General features: G+C 41.7%; 1 protein-coding gene across 4 annotated transcripts in view; it reads left to right on the top strand.

The window, feature by feature from the left end:
- AMFR (autocrine motility factor receptor) overlaps positions 1–20,912 on the top strand; it is a 30,524-nt gene extending 9,612 nt beyond the window's left edge. For all 4 annotated transcript variants that reach the window (XM_009678246.2, XM_068955581.1, XM_068955580.1 and 1 more), the window contains exons 5-14: positions 1,257–1,297; positions 2,130–2,262; positions 3,086–3,219; positions 5,413–5,523; positions 7,639–7,829; positions 9,530–9,633; positions 11,605–11,739; positions 12,817–12,900; positions 17,651–17,835; positions 19,315–20,912. In XM_009678246.2, coding sequence (XP_009676541.1) covers positions 1,257–1,297; positions 2,130–2,262; positions 3,086–3,219; positions 5,413–5,523; positions 7,639–7,829; positions 9,530–9,633; positions 11,605–11,739; positions 12,817–12,900; positions 17,651–17,835; positions 19,315–19,462 — 1,266 coding nt within the window. In that variant the 3' untranslated portion in view covers positions 19,463–20,912. The remainder of the gene's footprint in view (positions 1–1,256; positions 1,298–2,129; positions 2,263–3,085; positions 3,220–5,412; positions 5,524–7,638; positions 7,830–9,529; positions 9,634–11,604; positions 11,740–12,816; positions 12,901–17,650; positions 17,836–19,314) is intronic.
- Positions 20,913–21,149: the final 237 nt, after the last annotated feature.

Genomic DNA, 21,149 nt, shown 5'->3' with positions numbered 1-21,149 from the left:
TTTGTGTGTCTTATCCCGAAGCCGTTATTTGGACAGAAGATTGTGCTGGTTGTGAAGTAATCACAGACACGCGTTTTTTAAAGCCACCTAATAAACAGTTGGCAAAAACTTTGGATATTACTAAACATTACGTGTACAGAGAAGCATGTTTTTAAGAATATTTTTTACGAGCAGGAAAAAAAAAAACGTTCAAAATAAGGACTTTATTGCTGTAATGGGGCATTACCTTTTTTTGACGCTTTCCAATACTGTTTTTACTACTTATGCAAAGGTGTGCCATCGAATCCGTTTTACAGAAATGATTTGCAATTGCTCGTTCTAAACCCCCTGCTTCATAGTGTCATTTGGCCCCTGCTCACTGAAGGGTAGCGTGGGTGGTCTCTGAAAGGCGTTCATCCTGTGTTACTTTTTATTTAATGGGGCGTTACAACGGAGGGATAGGGCGTTGCGGGGTTGACAGGTTAGGGAGGGAGTTGATGGGGCCGCTTCTTAGATGACAAGAGCATGTGGAAATATGGTTAGGTATTCTAGAAGCAGACTTTTCCAATGACTTGTCTTTAGAATAGACTCTTGATCTACTTACGCTTTCTCATACGCTCGCTTTTTTTTTTTTTTTCCTCTCTCTACTTAGCATAGAGAGGTAGGTATGACTAACAGAAATTATTTTCTCAGTGTTCACGTCTCCCTCAGCAGAGGGGGGATGTATTTGAAAGTGCTTCCATGGTTCTTCTGGCCATCCCTGCTACTGCTTGATTCCTCGAATTCCTCTTGAGCAGGAGGATGGGGAGAGGTGTGCTAGTTTCAGCTGAAGGTAGCGGGTAAGGTTGTGATCTCGACGTTGGCAGAGTGATAAGAAATGAAAGCGATAGTACGTCCCAGGTGATGGCGGGGAAGAACTGGGACTTACAGTGGTAACACCTGTGGCTGTTCCACGAGTGTTTTGTGTCTGAGCTCTTCACAAGACAAGATAGGACAGCACAGAGCGTGGTCGTAGCGTGTCTGCTGCCCATAAGCGTACTCCTGACTAGAGGTGTGAACGCGTTAGCGTAAAGATCAGCGGGAAAAATTTAGAAGTATTTATAAGCTTCATAGGTATAGTGCACACCCCTACAGTCACATATAGCGACTCTGTTGGCACGCGGTAACTTGTTAAGCTGCAGTAAATGCGTTGTGTGTTTTAGCCCTTCAGCTCCTGCCGCAGTACAACTGTCCCATGACAGAAGTGTGATATTAATGTACCTTTCTCTCTTCTACAGTCTCTGCTTGTTACAGTAAGAACTGCTCATGTGATTTTACGGTAAGTAGGCTATGTTTTATGTGATAGTCATTCCAAGAAGGCAGTGCAGATAGGGTGTGGTTTTTTTCAGTTTTTAAGAAGTGTATGTAGTTACCTTGTTGAACTGCAAACGCATATTTGGAGATGGGCAAAGGTTATTAACTTTAGACAGCACAATTTTTAAATGCAAATACTGCAATGTACAGATAGTTTTAGCGGGTGTTTATAGTACTGTGCCTGAGGCATAGATAAAAAAGGATTATTAGTGCTGCTGTACAGGGCTTGATTTAGGCTACTTAATGTCATCACACTGATTTTCTTTGAAGGTGATCGTAATCTCTGGAACTTTTACTCTAGAAGAAAAAATTGGATGCACGTGCATATGCTCGTGTGTATGTACGTGTGGACCATGATGTGTAGAACAGAAAACTTTTTTGTCCATGCCACCGTTGGCATTTCAGGTCTGTCTCACTAAGCTGTAGTGCCTCCCTTGAGAAACACCTCTCAGGTTGCAAACCATGGACCTGTAGTACGCATGAAAGTAATCCCAAGATTGGCTCTCAGTTCGTGCAAGTGTTTTTAGCAAATGCTACAGTATCTTCTCTGCCCGATGGTGGTCTCTGTAACGCCAATGCGGGCTAAGCATTGCTTGCCTTTTGCCTTTTTCAAAGGGTGTTGTTTGAAACCAGCCACGTTAGAAAGACAAGGTAAGCGCAGAGCTTGTGCGTTGCATTTAGGAAGGACGAAGAAACCATATGCAGAAGTTGTTTGAGAAATGTATAAAATAGTCTGAATGCTAGAGATTTTAGATAATGGAAAATATAGAACAATGCTGACGGTCCTGCTCTTGCAGATATGTAATTCACCTCTGGGATCTCAACCATGAAGGAACGTGGGAGGGCAAAGGCACTTATGTGTACTACACGGATTTTGTCATGGAGCTAACCTTGCTTTCACTTGACCTGATGCATCATATTCATATGCTGGTATGAAATACTGGAGATAATGTTGAGCAAAGGGACTTGTCTTAATCTGAAGGGTACCGGGCATACATATTTTATGCTTTTCTGAGTCAAATGTTACAGAGAAGCTCTTTATTTAAAGAGGAAACTGTAGTAGACTTCTAAGCATTCTTTTTTCCTGTGTAACTGGAGTCCTTGGAAACAACTTTTTAATGACGTATTGACTGCTGTATGAGTATCTGTTTAATAGATGTTTGATTAGCTTTGTCTCTTAGCAATATCAAACTGAATCATCAAGAGAAATGAAATGTTTTCATTGTCAGTAGGGCACATCAGACTGAAAAGGACTGAATGCAGTTAATTTTTGTTATAAATGCTGTGCTGTTGAAGTTGTATCTGAGGATGTAAAGAGTAGCAATTCTTGTGAAGGTGTATGATTAATCTGAGTAGGTCTCAGCAGAGGAAAAATTATTCAGTGTCGGTTTCTCAAACTTTTTTCTCTTAAGACCTGATGCAGTTCCTTGTGGCAGAAATATTGCAAATAAATGTGCCTTCTGCTAAATCCCCTTCTCCTATTCACCCCTTATTTATAAAGACTAGGTAACGATTCTTTGAAAGCAAGCAGGAAACAATGAGAAGAAGGTGTTAGAACATTTGGCTTTCTGTTTTTTTGTTTTTGTTGTTTGTAGTGACGATGGTAAATTTGATTGGAAAACCCAGAGCCCTTCAGACTATGTTAATGTTTATTTTATTGATTAGTCTGGCATACAGGTTTTTTTTCTCCTATTTGTAAGTCCTGATTCCCATGGTATTTTTTTTTCTGATCACTGTTCTGTTTTCTTCCAAGTTATTTGGCAATATTTGGTTGTCAATGGCTAGCCTGGTGATATTTATGCAGCTGCGTTACCTGTTTCATGAAGTTCAGCGAAGAATTCGTCGGCATAAGAACTACCTGCGTGTGGTCGGAAACATGGAAGCTAGGTGAGCCTCTTATTTGCTCTGGGGATTCGATTTGGATCTTGGAGGAAGAATCCTGATCAAGAAGTTGGGGTTCTTTCGTGATCCTTTGGTACATGGTGTCATGTGGTAGGCTGGAGAGATACAGCTTGCAAATCCAATTGTTAAGTCTTTACACAAGTCGTTTGTTTCCGTGTTGTTTGTTGCAAGGGACACACTTTTGGGGTTTAACAGATATGTAAGATTGACTTTCATGATAGCAGCATTCCTGATAACGGGTGAAACCCCCTGCCCAGTATTTCTTCCCTCATGTTCTGTTGTACCCTAAGCAGTAGGGGTGGCATAAGCTCTGCAGAGCTGTGCCTGTCTCAGTTGTGAAGCATCAGCTTTGTCTCTGATGGAAACGTTTACTGGTGTAACTAGAATTAGATAAAAAAAACAGATCATATTACCTATTACAGGTAATATGATAACCTAGTGCCAGGCTGTAAATGCTCTTAACTTGTTAAGCTGTATACCATATACTGAAATGGAATCAAAATCTTAATTTGAGAAAAAACATGTTCAGCTTTAAGTATGAAAGACTGTCGCCTGCCTCCTTCAAGTTAGTAGCTTATTTAAAAAAAAAAAAAAAACTGACTTGGCTTAAATAAAAGTTTAAACTATAAGAGCATGCATATTACGATTTGCACCTCTTTAGGTATTTTTTTTTAATGCAGCAAATCTTGTCTGCAGTGGTACTGGATCCCAGGACTATAGCTGAGACATTGTGTCAGCACTGGGCTAGTCATACTCAGGAAGTCTGCTGCTCCTCTGTCCAGAATAATGTAGGAATGAGCATGTGCAAGGTGTCAAATCCCCTCAAAAAATGTCTTCATCTTCCCTTGATTGTTGCTTTTCTTTAATGAACTTTCATTAAAAAATGTAAATAGATTTTTTTTTTTTTTTTTACCTTTTTTTTCTTTTGGGTGGAGTTTTAAAAAAAAAAAATGCTTGTTGAGGAAAGAGTCTGTTAAACCTGAAGCCAACTCTAGACCAACTGTATAGTTGCAGTGGAGCTGAAAGCACCCTGAGTTTACTTTAGTCCGTCCCCCTATGTGGAGATAATATAGAGAAATCGAGAGGCCTCCTAAAACCTAGGATGATGTCAGAGATCTTTGCTTCTCCGTTTCAGTGTCTTCCCAGCTCAGCTAAGCCCTTAGTCATATAAAGAGCAGCAGGATGTTCAGGATGGTTTCCTCTTTCTGTACGTGGCTGTGCCACCTTCGTTGTAGACTTCAGTGGATTTGACTAGCTCTGATGCCTGCTGATGTATTTAGAGAAGAAAAGAGACTTCTCTGGAGATTGCCAAGGTTTTCTTTGTGAAAAGTCATTTAATGACTGCAGGAACTGATTAAGAGCTGCGTAACAAAGTTCACCCACAGCGTGTTGTTTTTATTCAGTAGATGCAACAGCTAAACCGCTCTGTAAGCTACTCACAAAGCTGTTTGAGTTGCAAGTGTCTTGGGCTTCTTGTTCAAGTGATTTGATGTGATTTTTTTTTTTTTTGTCATTCTGACTGTTCTTGAAAAACTTCATTCTAGCTTCTTCCTGAAGCTGCCAATAGAAATTCGCTCCATGGGTTTGTTTAGTCATTTTTCAGGCATGAACATGCTAGCGGTACTATGAAATGTTGCTATACCGCTCATCACCATACTGTCTGTCTTTGGATGCTACCTACTAGCTGATTGTAATTAAACAAACAAACAAAAAATAAAAATCAAAGACCAAGTTGTTTTGGCAGGGGGAAACTTAGTGCAAAAATAGTCAGACCATACGTGCTTATGATCCCAAGAAGAAGTTTTAACTGATACAGCTGTTGAAATACATTTAGAAAAATGACATAAGCCAAATCGATGCAGATTATGACTTGAATTTCACAACCTAATGATCATGTTCCTTGGAAGATAAGAAGTCAGTTTTCTGAACCTAGGGCAATTGGGGATGTGTGCAAGAAAAATAGGTCTGTGAGAAGGTATGGGAGAGGTGTGTGCAGGAGACTCAATCTTCCTTTGCAGTGTGAATCCTAGATATAGAAAAGATAAACCTGCCGGCACATCTCACCTAAGGAAAAGCGGACATGGAGGATAAGTGTTTTTAGTGTAGGACTGTGGCCAGAAGGCTGTGTTGATCTAGCGTAATTAGTTTTTTGGCTCTCATTTCTGTTCTTCTTTGTAGGTTTGCAGTTGCAACACCAGAAGAGCTAGCGGTGAATAATGACGACTGTGCCATTTGCTGGGACTCCATGCAATCCGCACGAAAACTCCCGTGCGGCCATCTCTTCCACAAGTATGTTTCTGGGGACGGAGACAGTGGGGCCGACTGGGGGAAGTAAGCGTTATGTGCGCAAGGCCTGAAAGTTATAGCAATATGACAAGTAACCAACTATCAGCAAAGCTATAGGTGTTTACTTTCTGTGTCATCTTGGTCTGTTACTAATCACTAAGTAAAAATCATGTTCTCTTCCGTCATTTTCATGTGTGAGTTAGTTTCACTTGGTGCATTTTTTCCCTCAAGGTAAGCGTGTGCATCCTGTCAGCTAATGAGTTAGATACTATTTAGTTGTGGTATTTCAATTGGAAGTCTGTATCCCAACTTGCTGTGCAAGTATTTGGTGTAGCAGATTGTTTTTTCCCTTTCTTCACTTCTTTGTTGAAGGTGCATTGATTTTTGAAGTGAGGAAGAAAAATTGGAGTTAGCCCCCTCAGTACCTTTCAGGTATCAACTTTAAAGGGAAAAACAATAAATATTTTTTGCGTAGTGCATCCTTAAATGATGATGGGTGCTCCAGGACAGTCATGGAGGCCAGGACTATTTATATGATTTCATGTGGGGGGTAGGAGTCCATCTGGGCTATGAAGCGTGTTAAACAAATAGAGCGTCCAGCTGGAGAGCTCTCAAAACAGCTGCTGGGAGCTGGGAGGCTCTTGGCCAGAGGATCACACTATCTACTTGTCTCTGAACAGAGAGCAGATGCTTGTGGAGACAATGTGGTGAGCTAGACGTGCCTTTTCCTGGCCTTTTGCAGCAGTATGTTTTCATGCTTGTGTGTAAAAACAAACAGAGGAACGGGGCTTCAGTCAGGAATTTCTGAAGTGCCATTTGATTAATGTTAACATGCATGGTCAGTTAAATTGTCCCCGTGGTGTAGTATAAGCAAATTCCCTTTTGCAAATAGCTCTTTTCTTGTTAGCTGTCAAACCAGAGGTTATAATGTGTGTGCTAATTTGTTGTCATTTATGACAAATCTTGTCATAAATATTTATGTGTGTTCCAAGAAGTCTGTAATGAGGTAATTTGTTTCAGTTGCAGAAACTTCTTCAAATGCTACTGAATCAGCTGAATGCTTAATCACCTACTGTGCACTTGAGGAGAAGCCCAGGGTCTCTTCAAAACATTTTCTCTGCATCTAAAATGACCCTTCTGCATTTTTTTTGAAGCTAGGTTACCCTTACCTTTTTGGTGCATTTGGGGACGAAACGTGTTACACTGGATAACTTAAGCTTGCGTATATTTAAAAAATAAAAATAAAAATTAATAGCTGTATATACAACCTAAGAGTGGTTTCTGTCCTCATCAAAGCCTGGTGATTTTGCTAACATGGAGCTCTTGTTGGAGCCCATTTTCAATTACATGGGAGTTTATCCATACCCATTTATGTGGAGAAGAAGAGAAGATCACGGGGTAGATACACGTAGCTGAGATCAGTTGTGTGCTCAAATACTAATTAATTTTAATGGGAGTGGGCATCTGAATCTGTTAGGCTCCTTTGAAAGTCTCTCCTTTATCTTTTAGGAGGCAGACAGTAGCTTTCAAAAGAGCTGTTGCTCTAAGGTGTTGCCCACCTTGACCTATTTGTAATCGTCCTACTACTGAAGAGCTGTAGGTGACTGAGCCCTTCTCTCTTTGTCAGTCCAAAATGAACGTAACCACTGCTGGCTTACTGCAAACCTTTAGGACTTGGTGCTTATGCAGATTGAAGGGGAGTTGTGTTACCTGCAGGGTGATGGGGCTGCTGAGGAACAGCAGTATGGTGGTAAATCACTCCAGGTGTTTCACAGGTGACCTTTTGAGTGCAGCTGTGGTAGAGGTTTGTCAGAGTTGGCTGTGTGCAGGGTTATTTTCCTGTAGTAACAGAGATGAAGCTATATAGTGTTGGCAGTGTTAACACGCTAGCTATGTGCAATATGTTGATGACCCAAGTGGTGGAAAATAGTCGATTTTACTGTAGTGCTTTTGTCACTTCTGGGATACCCATCAACGTTATTTCTAGGTATTGCATATCCATCCGTTTAAGTGTGAGAGAAAGCTCCTTGACAATGCTTCGGCTAATTGATGTACTTGTGATACTGATGTTTTAGACAAATGCTGTAAGCTCACTATGATGTTCTGTTTTTCTGTCAGCTCATGCCTGCGGTCCTGGCTTGAACAAGACACGTCTTGTCCCACCTGCAGAATGTCTCTTAATATCACTGACAGCCATCACGTGAGGGAGGAGCACCAAAGGGAAAATCTAGATGAGAATTTGGTGCCAGTGGCAGTGGCAGAAGGCAGACCACGCTTGAACCAGCACAATCACTTCTTCCACTTTGATGGTGAGTTAAGCAGATTTGACGTTGCTACCCAAACGAACAAGGGAGCAGGCTTCCGTAGAAGTGAATTCTGCCCATGTTTCAGTTGGAACTTCTACTGGAGTTTGTCAAATACCCTTCTTAGGGTTCCTTTGCGAGAGTTCAGATGTATGCTTTTAAGACTGTCCACAGCTACAGGGATTTCTTGAAAGACTTTGCAGCGTTAAGTAAGTGCTCCCTTTTTCCGGATTTGTTGTGGGTCACAGTTTTAACGCTGGCATTTATTCCTTGCACGCCATGTTGACCAACAGAACGTGGTATTAATGTGTTTTATTTCGCCTACCAAATGGCTGGTTAATGAGCGACTGTTGAGGAAGCAAACCGTGTGGTATGGCTTAACAGTTGATCTTTCCCCTACCTCTAGGTTATGTGAGGTTCTCACAAGTCCCTGTCTGCAGCTCAATTTGCAGTACTTGGTCAGGTGCAGAACTCTACAGAAGCTCCTTGTTAGGCAACATATAACTAGAACAGTCTTAGATATTGGTTCTGGTGATCTCAGTGGTGTATTGTCAAAAGTATTCACAAAGTGATTCACATGTGGTTTCAGGTCATGGCGAGTTCTGTGTCTACAGATAAACATTTCGAAAGAGATGAAAATTTCTGTTGCATCTCTTCCAAATTTTTTGGTAATTTTGACTTCAGTGCATGCTTGCTTGCCACAGTTTTCTAGGCTTTTGATGGCAATTTTGTTGGTTCTCAGTAGATTTTACTAATGTTAAAACTCGTCCTTGGGTGCTGACTTATTGCAGCTCCCGTCGTGTGTGTAGCTGAGGTGCTTCAAACTTGCAAAGTGAACCATTACTGGTCTTCTCTGCTGTTGTAATCTTTGGAGCTTGGTGGCGGCAGAATGATAAGCAGAGAAGGAGCAGACGTTTCTGGGTAACTGAGGCCTGCTGATAGCTTCCTGCGTGGCTCCCACTTTCAGGGTGTGTTTTAGGTCTCCAAAGGACGCTTATATTTAGCTTTTTGATAGCTATCCTCCCCAGCGCTCTCCTGTGGTTTGGAGATGCACAAAATTACTGTGGAGGCAAGGGGAAATTGCTTGGAGCAAACCATCCACTTATTTATTTAAACAGAAACGAGGAAGGAGATGGAGGTGAGGAGTTAGCAATGTCCCCTGATCGGTTGAGCCTGAGCCCCTAATTATAGCAGAGACTTTGTTCAGTTACTCTGTGTCCCTGTGCAGTGATAATCTCTCAGTGATGTCAGCCACATACATCTAACCCAGTTTGGGACCAGATTTAGCATATTAGAAGCAGGCCTGTTTTTACTAAAATTGCTGGAGTTATTTGTGTGTTCCAGAATTTAATTTGGCCATGGATTATTTTAACTCTCCCTCTTAATAGGAACATTAAAACAAGAAAAAAGACATCCTTGTTTTCTTGCTCCTCCTCCTGCCCTCAGATTGCTAAGCCACGGTGATAGCGTGTGTTTCAAGAAAGACACACCGGAATGAAAGTGTTCTGTTTGGGAGGCTGGCAGTTACCTATTTACTCCAGCCATCCCTATTTTTGGAGGACCTTAGGGATGGATTGCGTTGCAGAGCTCCCCGTATGTACTTTGTGGAAATATGAAGACTTGTGTTAAATATATGTGGAAGCACTTAGCCTCCTGAGACCCTCTTATATTCCAGCTTGACTCTCATTGTGATTTCTTATTCTTAGGCTCTCGAATTGCCAGCTGGCTGCCCAGTTTTTCAGTGGAAGTGATGCATACTACAAACATCCTTGGTATTGCACAAGCCAGCAACTCCCAACTTAATGCTATGGTAAGGCCACTTAACAGGTTGCACCTGAGCCTTCCTGTTTGTGCTGTGAGGGAAAGGGGCGCATGTACCTAGGGAACAGAAGTGGGAAGGAAGTCAAAACAATGTTTAGATGCCACATGAAAGCAGTCTCTTCAGTGAGAGCAGCTTTATTTCAGTAAACTTAGGGCTGCATGATGGTTCAATTGTGCAAATGTAGAAGGACAGGGCTGGAGATGGATAAATGAGGGAGCAAAACTCTGTGTACCTTCTGTGGGATGTAGCTGATGCAGATAGATGGTCCTTTCACCAGCCTGCTTGATGCAACTTCTTTAGTTTTTTCCAGTACTTTTTTTCCACACGCAATTTGTAGTAGCAAAGGGTCTGAGTCTGTAACCAGTGAATTTTGTCATTCATCCAGCGGTGACTGATCAAACCCGTTTTATAGTTTTAGAATGTTACAATATTTATTTGTAACAGTACCAAGTCCAAGACAGCTGATACGAGTGCCTTGGGAGTATGAAACGGGGCTCTCTCTAGTGCAGTTGACTCTTGCTGATTCATGATGATGTCAGGAATGTTGCAGATGAAATCCTAGGTTTCATGGCTTCATGAACAGACGCTCAAATGTAGTCTGAAAAGGCAAGGATAGGACGTCGTAAGACTTAATTCATTGGGTTTGAGAAGTGCCATTTCCTTTGAATCCTTAAAATTACCATGTCGTGTGGCATGTTAATAAGTGTTCAGTGAGATATCTCATGACAGTGATGAAATCTGGTTGTGAGATCTTTCCGTAGCCTTCTCTGCTGTTTAAGCCTCAAAAGGATAAAGCCACAATTTTGAGGGATTTATTTTTTGGGGGAGGGAGGGGGAGGGGAGAGCAATTTACTTTAGAAGGTCAACTCTTAGTTTTCCTTTTTTTCTGGACCTAGTAACATAAATGGGTTTTTGTTAAGGATAGGTAATAATTTCTTAGCGTCATGCATAATTATAAGTACAGTACCTACTTATATTAAAATGTCTACTTTAATGGAAAGGCCCATGTTAGCAAACTACTATAATGGAAACTAAGTGAAATTCTCCTTTGTGTAATCAAATAAAACCCTAGGGAAGTATTTAAAGGCAAAGACTGGAGGCTGAAATGCTGAATCGGTTGTTTTGGTCACAAGTTAGTACAGTGGGGAGTTAGGTTTGCTGTAGTTGCTCATATCTGAACTTACTGTCAGCTAGTGCATCGTTTTTGCTTTGCTCTCCAAACCTCTTCCACCCTTTTTTCTTTTGGTATTCTCAGTTTTTTTTTTCCTTGCAACTTTCAGCTTTATTTAAAATGCAGATGTTAGTATTTAATAAAGTCCAGCCGTTTGACTCAAAAAGCATATTATTTTGTCCACCCTTTTACTTTTCTCTATTTCATTTGGATATTAGTTAAGTAACTCGAAATCCAATAATCACAATTCCCTGATAACTTGGGCTTAATTTACCTGAGCTTTCAGATGGTATTAAAATAGATTTGTAGGCAGGGCGACTGGAGAGAGTAGGTTATTAAAACTTATGCTACTTGTCCGTACCAGTTCCATTTTGAAATCTGTCTGGGACCAAGAAAAGTGATTCTTAAAGGTTGAGCTAATTTTCGGTCACGAGCATCAGTTTTTTTTTATAGGCCTCTATTAAAAAAGGCTGCCATAGAAAGAGGGTTGGGAAGTTTTTTGAAGCCTTTGAGCATCTACAAGCACGGTTCAGGAACCTAAATTTTCAGGATCATGTGGCATCTCTGTAGGAGTTGCAGTTTTGCTGCTTGTTTCAGTGGAGTCAAAATATTGTCCTGTAAGTTGATAACCAGCTTGGTTTTTTTAATTTGTTTTTCTTTCTGCATGTGGGTCATATCATAAGCAGCATCTCTGAGCTGTTCACTTTTCCCCCCTCTTTCTGTTGAGATAGTTACAGCTAACTCTTATTTGTCCCTAATACTAACTGTACAAACCTTGCTCTCTCCAGGCCCATCAGATTCAAGAGATGTTCCCTCAGGTTCCTTATCATTTAGTTCTACAGGACTTGCAGCTAACTCGTTCTGTAGAGATAACGACTGACAACATCTTGGAGGGGCGCATCCAGGTACCTTTCCCCACACAGGTAAGTTATGAGCTCATGCACCAAAATGCCTTTCTTTCTTACTTATCGCAGATCAGAGCTCGTTAGGAACGAGTGAGGGGAATGAGGTAAGTTGAAGTGCTGGTGACTCAAGCTTAGCTTGATGCCGTATCATTTTTCAGGCTTTATGTGTAGGCAAATTTGCAGTAGGAAGGGCCAAACCCGTTTTGGCTCTCTAGCATATGTTGTATAGCACTTCATGTTGCAACATCTGACCTAATCGGAATGTCTCTCTGTTGTGTATGATTGACGTATATGAATCTATATTTTGCTGTGGGCCTTAGGCCTTTTAAGGTGTTAGGTTGCGTCTCACAGAAAGGTGTGCGCTACTGTTTTCCGTGTGGAATACAGGATATTTTCTTCATGAAAGAAAGTCGGAGACTATCACCCATGGGCTATAGCTTGCCCACTGATTGATGTAGTTGTACTGCAGGAGGCATGAAGTGCTTGCCTGTATAGTCTCAAACACATTATGGAAGGTCTAGTCATAGTAAAAATCTTGGGATTTGTTTTTTCTCTTTGTTTAAAGTTCAGTAAATGCAGTATATTCAGTCATGTACCAAAAATATATTGAAAATGCTCTACCTAGACTGCAGACAAATATTTGCTCAGTGGAAGCAGCTGCTCTTGGTTGCTCTGGTGCAGAGCCTTTAGAACGTTTCCAGCTGTTTTCTCTGCTGACGGATAATTGAATTGTACCATTTAAGAAGGTTTTCTGCAAAGAAAGTAGTCAGCAAAATAACATCTTGTTCTTAATTAGTAATAGCAGGTTTCAGTAAAGCAGTCTGGGAACAAAGCTTCTGTTCGATAAGAATATTGAATGCTGGTTGTGCACACATCAGATAGTGTTATCTGGAGCGTGGTTTCAGCCTGTGTGCGTGAGGAAGCAGACAGAACTCTCTCTTGACAGAAAGCATTCTGTTTATTGCTAACTTATCTGTTTGTAAATCGAATGTAACACATGATGTTGCAGAAAGCAGAATTTGAATGCGTTCACAGAACTTGGTTTTGTTTTGCCATTTCACGTACTGTTTTAAATCCGTGATGTTTGCATTTCAGCGTCCAGATAGCATTAGACCTGCGTTAAACAGTTCTGTGGAGCGGCATAGTACTGATCAGGAAGATACGGAAGCTGTCACTCAGGTAACTTGGCATAAAAAAGAAGAGCAAAAGCACAACTTGAAATCATGTGGAAGCATAAGTGCATTGGGTTTAGTACCAGATCGGGTCGGTGGCAGCTGTTTCTTGCATTTCCCACAAGAACTAATGCTGTCAGACAGCGATTCTGAAGTGCTGTGATCTCTGTCAAGACTTCATCATGGTGGTCTCTTAAAGAATTATCCATACACTTTTCTTTCCTTCCTTGAAGGAAAGCATTCTTAGGGAAAAAGATCATGTCTTTGTTCATACCTGCCAATGCTGTCACCATCTGTGGAATATGAAGAGCAGGACAGTCAATGCCTTCCTCTTCCCTTTCCTCTTCCTGTTCGTGCTCGGGAAGTCTCCAGAGACTTCCAGTAAATGAATAGTATTTCTCTTCTGGTGTAAGAATTCTCTTGTGTTCTGGAGGAAGCCCTCGGAGACATAGGGAGCTTTGGTAAGAATGGGATGGGATGCAAACAGGGCTAAGAAATAATAGCCCCTTTACATGTAAAGCATAAGAATGGCTTTTTGCCCTTCCTTTCCAAGGGCTTTGTTAATCAACTTGAGTTAGCTAAAATGAGGCAGGAAGAAAAAATCAGCTTCCTAGTGGAATAAAGTCTCATTCCACTTCTGTTTTTCCCTCACAGTGGTAGCAAAATCATGTTATTTTTTATTTTTATAAAGCTCCGCCTTTCATCCGGGTTCAGAAAAGGAGTGAATGTGTTAGGTCTGTGACTTTCTGGCTGCTGCAGCCTTTAGTAATCTAAATAGCCAGCCTGTCATTTGCTCGAATCTGAACCGCATGTGGCAGTTCCCCCATCAGCATGTTCCAAGAGAGAAAAAGAGCTTTCATTTGATTTGATACTGCAGTTGAGGGTGTGGAAAAGGTGTGTGTGGGGGGGGGGGATTGGTGCAGGGCTGAGATGCAAAAGCCTGGGGCAGGAGATGCAGAACTGTAGGAAGGAAAATCTTGATCTGGGTCTGACAATTCAGGTTTTATTGGATGGGTGTTTACAGTGCACGTTGGGCTTTACAGGCCAAGGCCTGAGTGGGAGACTGATGTTGCCATGCACCAAGAGAAAGTTGCTGCTGGGTGGTGTAATGGAAGCTCTAGCTGCTGCTGTCTGTTACGTGCAGAGCGTTATAGATTAGTGCCCCAAATTGGACAGCTAAGCCAATCCCTTTTCTTTGGTTGTTTGCATTTAAGTTGGTGGTGTGTAACTAAAGTGAGAAGCTGTGCCCTAAAGGCTGTGACTTCTTGGTTTTAGTCCTGCCATACTGACCTACTTCCTATGTTGGTCCATATTTTCTCCTTCCTGCTGTATCCTTACCATAGTATCTGCGTACTGCAGTTGAACGTGGTACAGAGATTCCTCATCTGCTGCTGACCTTGTCCCAGAAAGGTTTCTTTGGGAGGCCTCTGTGTTTGAACACATTGCCTGCCTGGACAGGAGGCAAGTGCTTTTCAATGGATGTTAGGCCAATCCAATTGCTTTGTGCATTGAATATTAGTTTAGGCTGCTTAAAACAAGTGGATCACCCTTGTTATGTTGCCGCAGAGATCTACCTAGGAGTCCACCTTGCTTGACTCTGTTACTGGTACTAGTCTTCCGGCTGAGAGAAGACTTGGGAGCAGAGGCGTCCTCTGGGGAACTCCAGTCTCTTTTGTCTCTTCACATTTGATGTCAGTTCTTAACTGAGTACCTGGCATACTTAAATGAGTCTTGCCAAAAGCATGTGTTGCTGCTGTAGTCTGCCAAACTCTGCCTATCTGGAAGGATCTAGTAGTAAACAGGCTACTTCAGCAGATTGCATTTGATTTTTAAGCAGCTTTTTATACGTAGGAGGGGAGGGATGTAAGAAGCCACCATTTCCTCTGGATGAGACTTGCATTTCCAAATAGTGGATAGATGTAACTTCACACTTGATGATACAGCTGGGAGAGACCATGGCAGCCAGGCAGTGGATTTCTCTCCGATTGCTTTGTGTTGCAGCCTTAGAGTATGTTTTACAAGCTTTCAAGCTTTTCCTTTTTTTAAGTTTTTTTTTATTTTATTTTTAATCAATACGTCAATTGAGAATTGTTGTAAGTCTCCAGCAGCAAGTGGCAAACCCGCTAGGGTTCTGCTCTTTGGAAATAACGTTGCTAATGAGGGTTGACATGCTCAGATAAAAGCACCTTTCCTTACGGGTAACATCCTCTGATTCCTGTGCTACGTTATGACTTAATTCTGTAGAGGGTTCAAAGATCTTAAGACAGAGGTAATGACTCTCTCTTTTTTTTTTTTTTTTTTTTTTTTTTCCCCTAAATGTAACTTGTAATTTTGGAGTCTCTCTGCTGATATAACTTAAAGATAGTACTAAATGCCAACATGGTATGAATCAAGTGTGTTAAAGACTTGCTAGATAGTGCTCCAAAATATTGCCTGGTTCTTCGCCTTATCTTCGCCTTAACACTTAGTAAGAAGCCACGCGCATACTTTTTTCTGATCGTATATTGAAGCGGTAGTGCTGCCAGGAGGATGCATAATGGACTGCATGCTCTCTTTCCATCCCCACTATGTTATATTTGCCCTCCTACGTTTTTTTTTTTTTTGACTCTGTTATTACTCCCAACAACAACAGATGCCTGAGCAGCTATAGCTATTTTCCTGAAAGCTTGTGTTTTCAGGTACTAAAGTTTATTTTACAATTATCCTTTAAAAAAAATTCTTTTGTTTATCTGCTTCTGTAATCTGTAGTGGATATTGGGTGGGACTCTTCAGACCTGACTTGAAAGTTGTCCTTATAAAGCTGAAGCTTTCCTGGTGCAACTGTTGCCGCTCCTTAACAAGCCAGTTTGTTGCCATTGCTGAAATACTTGGTGACACTATTTAGAGACACATCTGAGGCATCTGTGGCTTTCATGTAACTAGTTCCCTTTTTCCTGCAGCCTATAAGAGGAGTAGATTCTGAAGTGTGCAGGTTTCTGCATCTGAGACCTGGTCTGATAGTTAGGCTTTACATAACCCTCATTACTCTTAAGTTTTGGTATTTCTCTCTTTAAAACCTCCTAAGTAATTGCTCCTGTGCTCAGAGAGAAGAACAGGCTCTGGGAATTGATATTTGCATCTTTGTAACGTTAGGAAAAAATAAAAGAAAAGGCTGAGGTGAGCCTAGCTTCTATCTTCTGATACACAAGGTCCAGGGGGAAAAAAGTGAATGTATCTGAACTTAACAATAGTGAGTACCCTTCTTACCGCTTCATCTCAGCAAAACTTCCCCTTTCCTCGTCCACCTGTTTTCTGATTTGGTAATCAGAAGCAGTAGTCGAGGGTGCTCCATACCTGTTCCTCTGGCTCTGCTAAGGTCTTCTGAGACTGACTCTGGGCTTTCTGGCCCTGGATAAAGTGGGTAAGATCATTCTGTGGCGCTCTTACTTCCTCATCTCAGATAAGGCAGTGCTCTGAGGTGTCACATCACCCCCAAGACATTAGTGTGTGATATGGGGAACCTCCTGTAGATTCCAGTGTGCAGGGCACTGCGTTGAAGTACGCTGAGAAAATGCTTCTTGTGTCTGAGGTTGCAATGTCAGTACTGTTCTGGCTTAGGTCCTGACAGTTCCTTGTCGGTTCACCTATCTGATAGGAAGTGACATTTTTCTTGCTGTTTGTTTGCTCTCTAAAGGCATTGCATCAGTGAGATGGAGTTACCAGTATATCTCTAGGGCTTCGGAATGACTCAACTTGTTTCGCACATCAGCTGTTGAAAACTGCGTGTTGCACACTGTAGTACTGCTGAGGCCAGGCTGCTAGGACTTACGCAGTGGGTCCACTGCTCTATGCAGGTGACTGGCTGTTGAGGCTTGCACAGTTTGTGTACCGGAGACTCTAGGACCTGACTTGGGTAATACTTCCCTGATGCTTCCTACTTGTTTGAGTAATCTGCCGGAGTACCAAATGATGGCTAAACTCATAAGGTCTTGGTTGAGGTGACTTGTTTTTTGAAGTTACCGTGCTTAGCAACATCTTTCCCCCCCCCCCCCCCCCAACAGCTGACCTGATAGTGTATGACAGGATGTGATCAGGATACATGATTTCACCTATGCTAGTTTACCAGTGTCACCATTCATCATCTCAGTTTTCACATGAGTGTTGTCAGCCAGCTGTCAAGGGTGAGGAGGTACTATGAGCAGGGCTGCCAGCTTCTTTTATTGACACGCACTGCTTAGGACAGTTGCCGGCCTTGCCCCAGCAGCCCAAGTACATGATAATTTGGGTGCTGCAGAACCTGGTGAACTGCAGCATCGGCAATTCCTGTCTCAAGTGGCCCATCCTCTCTGCAAATATGTTTGGTACTCTTTCCTTAGTATATGGATTTCTGAGTTTTTTTTTTTTTGAACTCTTTACTGTTGCATTGCTTATCAAGCCAGCTCCAGAATCTGACTATATCAAATACCCCACTTTGAGAGAGCATTAATTTCGAGTAATTAATTTTTAATGTCTCGGAGATCACTTTCCAACATGGCATAAAACATACAGCCTTGTACAATATTGGCTCTTTGAACATGCTTTGAGTTATCTTTGTGTATTTTGGCTAGGATTTTCAAAGGAGACTGAGGGAATTGGGTTCATAGGTGAGAGTCTAGTTTCCTCCAGTGTATCTGAAAATCACAGCTCTTTATAGCTTGTTATAGTGGAAGCCCTATTAGCAAACTTTTCACAGACTTATGATTTCTTTTTCCTCCCCCTTCCCCTGCCCTTTCTCTTAGACTGAGAGAGTGCCACTTGAACTCAACTCAAGACTGGAAGAAATGGTGGAATTCAGTGAAATGGAAGCAGAACCTAGTGAAACAGAAGATTTTGAGGCCAGGGGAAGTCGCTTTTCAAAGTCAGCTGATGAAAGACAGCGTATGTTGGTTCAGCGGAAGGAGGACTTGTTGCAGCAAGCTCGAAAGTATGTTCCTCCCTGAAACTACAGCCAAGCCACTCAATTATAACCCCCAGAATGAATTTCAAATGGATTATGACCGATGAGAGATTGGGTTGATGCTAAATGTAGTGGGAGCAATGAATGCATCTGCTACAGTAGTCTGAGAATGCTTTTTAAAACAACCATTGCTGATAAGCCCAATTCTGAAATAGTGTCGTAGATCCCAACGCAGACACAGCTTCCTAACGTGCTGATCCAAAGATAGTTGAAATCATCAGATGATTTCTCCAGCTTCAGTGAGTTTTAGTTTGGTCCTATAGTAAGTGAGAGACCATTACTTCTGCTGAGTCCTCTAGTGTATCTTCAGCTTGCCTTCTAGCATAGGTGTCAGCCTGCACTGCTTATGCTGTAACAGCTGATATGACTGTCAGACATCACGCTTTCCAGATACAGAGTATGTGTCTTTAGCATTAAGTGGCATAGGGTTGATAGAGTATTACTTACTAAAGCACCTCAAAGGAACTCATGGCTAACTGGTAAGTCAACGCTTCTGAGGACACTGACTGGCTTTAACTGATTCTTTTAGTCCAGCTAATAATAGGTGTTATATGTAGTATTTAACTCTTTTTTTACATGACTTACAGTCATTCCAGTGAAGTGTGCTAACATCCAATGCTGATAAACAACAGGAGAAGGAAAAACATTTTAATGGTATAGAGGAAACCTTTATCTTGAACAAATGCTGTCTCTACCTTTGTGTCTTAGGGAAAATATTGAAAAAGTCTACCAAAATTGTATTGGGTTATGCATCCTTTGGTGTCACCAGATAAGCTGCTCATATTCTTTGGTTTTTTTTGCACATTGAAATGCTCTCATGTGAATAATGGGTGAGACAACAGCTTTTAGGAGTTTGTCTATAAATAGGCTTGCTCTCAGAATCATTTTCCTTGACATTCGAAAAATGTCACGTGGGGAGGCAAAGTATTTTGGATGTTCCGGTTTATTCCAGTTCCCTTCCTCTGTGTTTTTTAAGAGGTGTGGAATTCCACACTACTGTATTTTATAATGTATTGGGATGTGAAATCTAGAAATTGCTTCCTTGTACTTTTGCATTATCTTCCACTTTGCAGCCTTAGCACCTCTGCTTTCAAAGGCTTACTTGTTAACACGGGTGAATTAATTCTTCTGGTAGACAATGCCCCATCTTAAGTGATGGAATAGTGGAGACAGAGAGATTAAGTAACTCACCTGAAGTCTCAGTAATCACTGAGCTAAGAATAGAGCCCAGACCTTTAGAACTGGCTCCCTCTTGTATGCACAGGAATCTTGCACAAAAATTACGCTTCTGCTAGCTTAAGTGTATCTGTGCGTGTATCAAAAGTATTTTCCTGCTTTCGGTATGCCTTTAATCTGCCTTATTTCTTGGATGCACCGGTGAGGTATTTTCCAGAGCCAAAATGAGGTGGGTTCTACTTATCCATCTTTTCCTTTGTCCTTCTGCAGGCGCTATTTAAACAAAACCTCTGATGAGGAGCTGACTACAGAGCGGCCCCCTCCATCTGAGGGTGCTTCTGCTGATCCCGTCACCCTCCGTCGCAGAACGTTAGCGGCTGCCGCCGAACGGAGACTTCAGATGCAACAAAACTCTTAGCGCTCGCTGCCCCTCCCTCCTCTCTGCCTCGTGAGCAATGTTGAATAAATAAATTAAATACAAGGAAACCTGCGCTTTCTATACCAGCAGGAAAGTATCTCTTCAGAGTTCAGCTAGCTGTGCTGCCGAGTGAGCTGGCTGCCTCTCTGCTGTATAAAGCATGTGGTCTAATAATGTTTGGACAGCTGACAAATTAACCTTTTTTTGTAATATTTTCTATGTGACGTTGATCCCCTCCACAAACGAAGGCAATTTCTAAACCACGGGCATGATTTCTGCAGCTAGCATGAGGTATTAGGCTGACTGCACAGCAGAGGCTGGGGAAAGAGCGTGTTCCAAATTAGCAGCTGTGTGTACAGGTCACAGAGGGCACTGGCATGTTTAGCTTGAGATCAGGGAGAGTCATTCCAAGAAGGGAAGAAAGCTTAGGAATTTGCAGCAACCCCTGTGTTAGACGAGCAGGCATCCGCTCTTACGTTACCGTTCGTCTCGAGAGTGAATGAAGAGTGTTACGTAGGCCAGCTTGAAGGGCTGGAGTAGTATTCCTGGAAAGTGAGTGCTTAGACTGGATGAAAGTTGTCTAGCTACATAAAGTAGAAGAAAATAAGACCGTGAATTGTGCAGTGAAGCGCTAATTCACACTGATTCCAGTATAAAATTGTTTACCGCTTCTGAGCTTTTCTGCACTCACTGACTTCTAGCTCTGTTCGCTCCCCAGAGCTGCACTATTTTCCTTTGCCTTTTATGGCCAGAAACAAGTGGCAGAGACAGAGAGGAACGAAGTGAAGAAAAAGGGGGCATAAGGTGAGGTTATTAGCCCCGGGAATTCAGTGTTATCATATAGCAGTGGGATACAATTGAGAAGCCTGCCTGTTCTGGTCTCTAGAGCAATACAGATGGGACTTCAATGAGGAGGCTGGAGATAGCTCTGATATCTTGCATTTTATTTTATTTTTAACCCCACAGCATCACCCTGAGTTTATTCAGAAAGACTAGGAGAATTGGGGCAGCTGGACCTTAGGCTAGCTGCAGTCCAATCTGCTAACCTTTGATTTTTCTAAAGAACTTTTGACATGAGATACACTTGGAACCGCCAATGCTAGCTTGCATAGTTGAGTTTTACATGGCAGTGACTTAATTTTTAAATTTGAGGAGTGAGTTCTAGTATCACTGTCCTTTAGAAGGAGCCCAGTATTATCTAGAATTATTGGTAACTTTTTTTTTACTGTTGGTTTTTAGGACATTTAAAGGTGAATTTAATGAAAGGAGTTGCATCGATGTTTAGGTGAAAATAATTTATTTCAATAAAACACTTTGGGAAGCCTTACTTTGCAATGCTATTAGTAAACTTCAAAGAATTTTTTTGAGATCTTTGGTTTTGCTCAGAGCACAGCTGTTTGTTTTTATTGTTTAAAAAAAAATAAAATAAAATCTTGGTCAGTGTTGGAAATCGTTTGGGAATTTCTGTAATGTGACTTCTCATGTTCCTAGCATGTGTTTGGTTTGTAAATGTAGCAGTTGCAGCTCGCCACCCACCGCTCCTTTCTAGCACGACGAAAGGGAATACTGCTGCCTAATGTTAGGTTTCGGGAAGTTTTTCCGAGCCTTTGGTTGTAGACCAGTTATTGCTACTGCAATTCAGTCATGCTGTGAACATGAAAATGGAAGAGAACGTGTCTGGAGGGAC

The sequence above is a fragment of the Struthio camelus genome, chromosome 10, assembly GCF_040807025.1.
Source record: "Struthio camelus isolate bStrCam1 chromosome 10, bStrCam1.hap1, whole genome shotgun sequence".
Taxonomy (NCBI): domain Eukaryota; kingdom Metazoa; phylum Chordata; class Aves; order Struthioniformes; family Struthionidae; genus Struthio; species Struthio camelus.
Note: the sequence above shows the minus strand (reverse complement) of the source record. Positions and strands in the feature narration are given on the sequence as shown.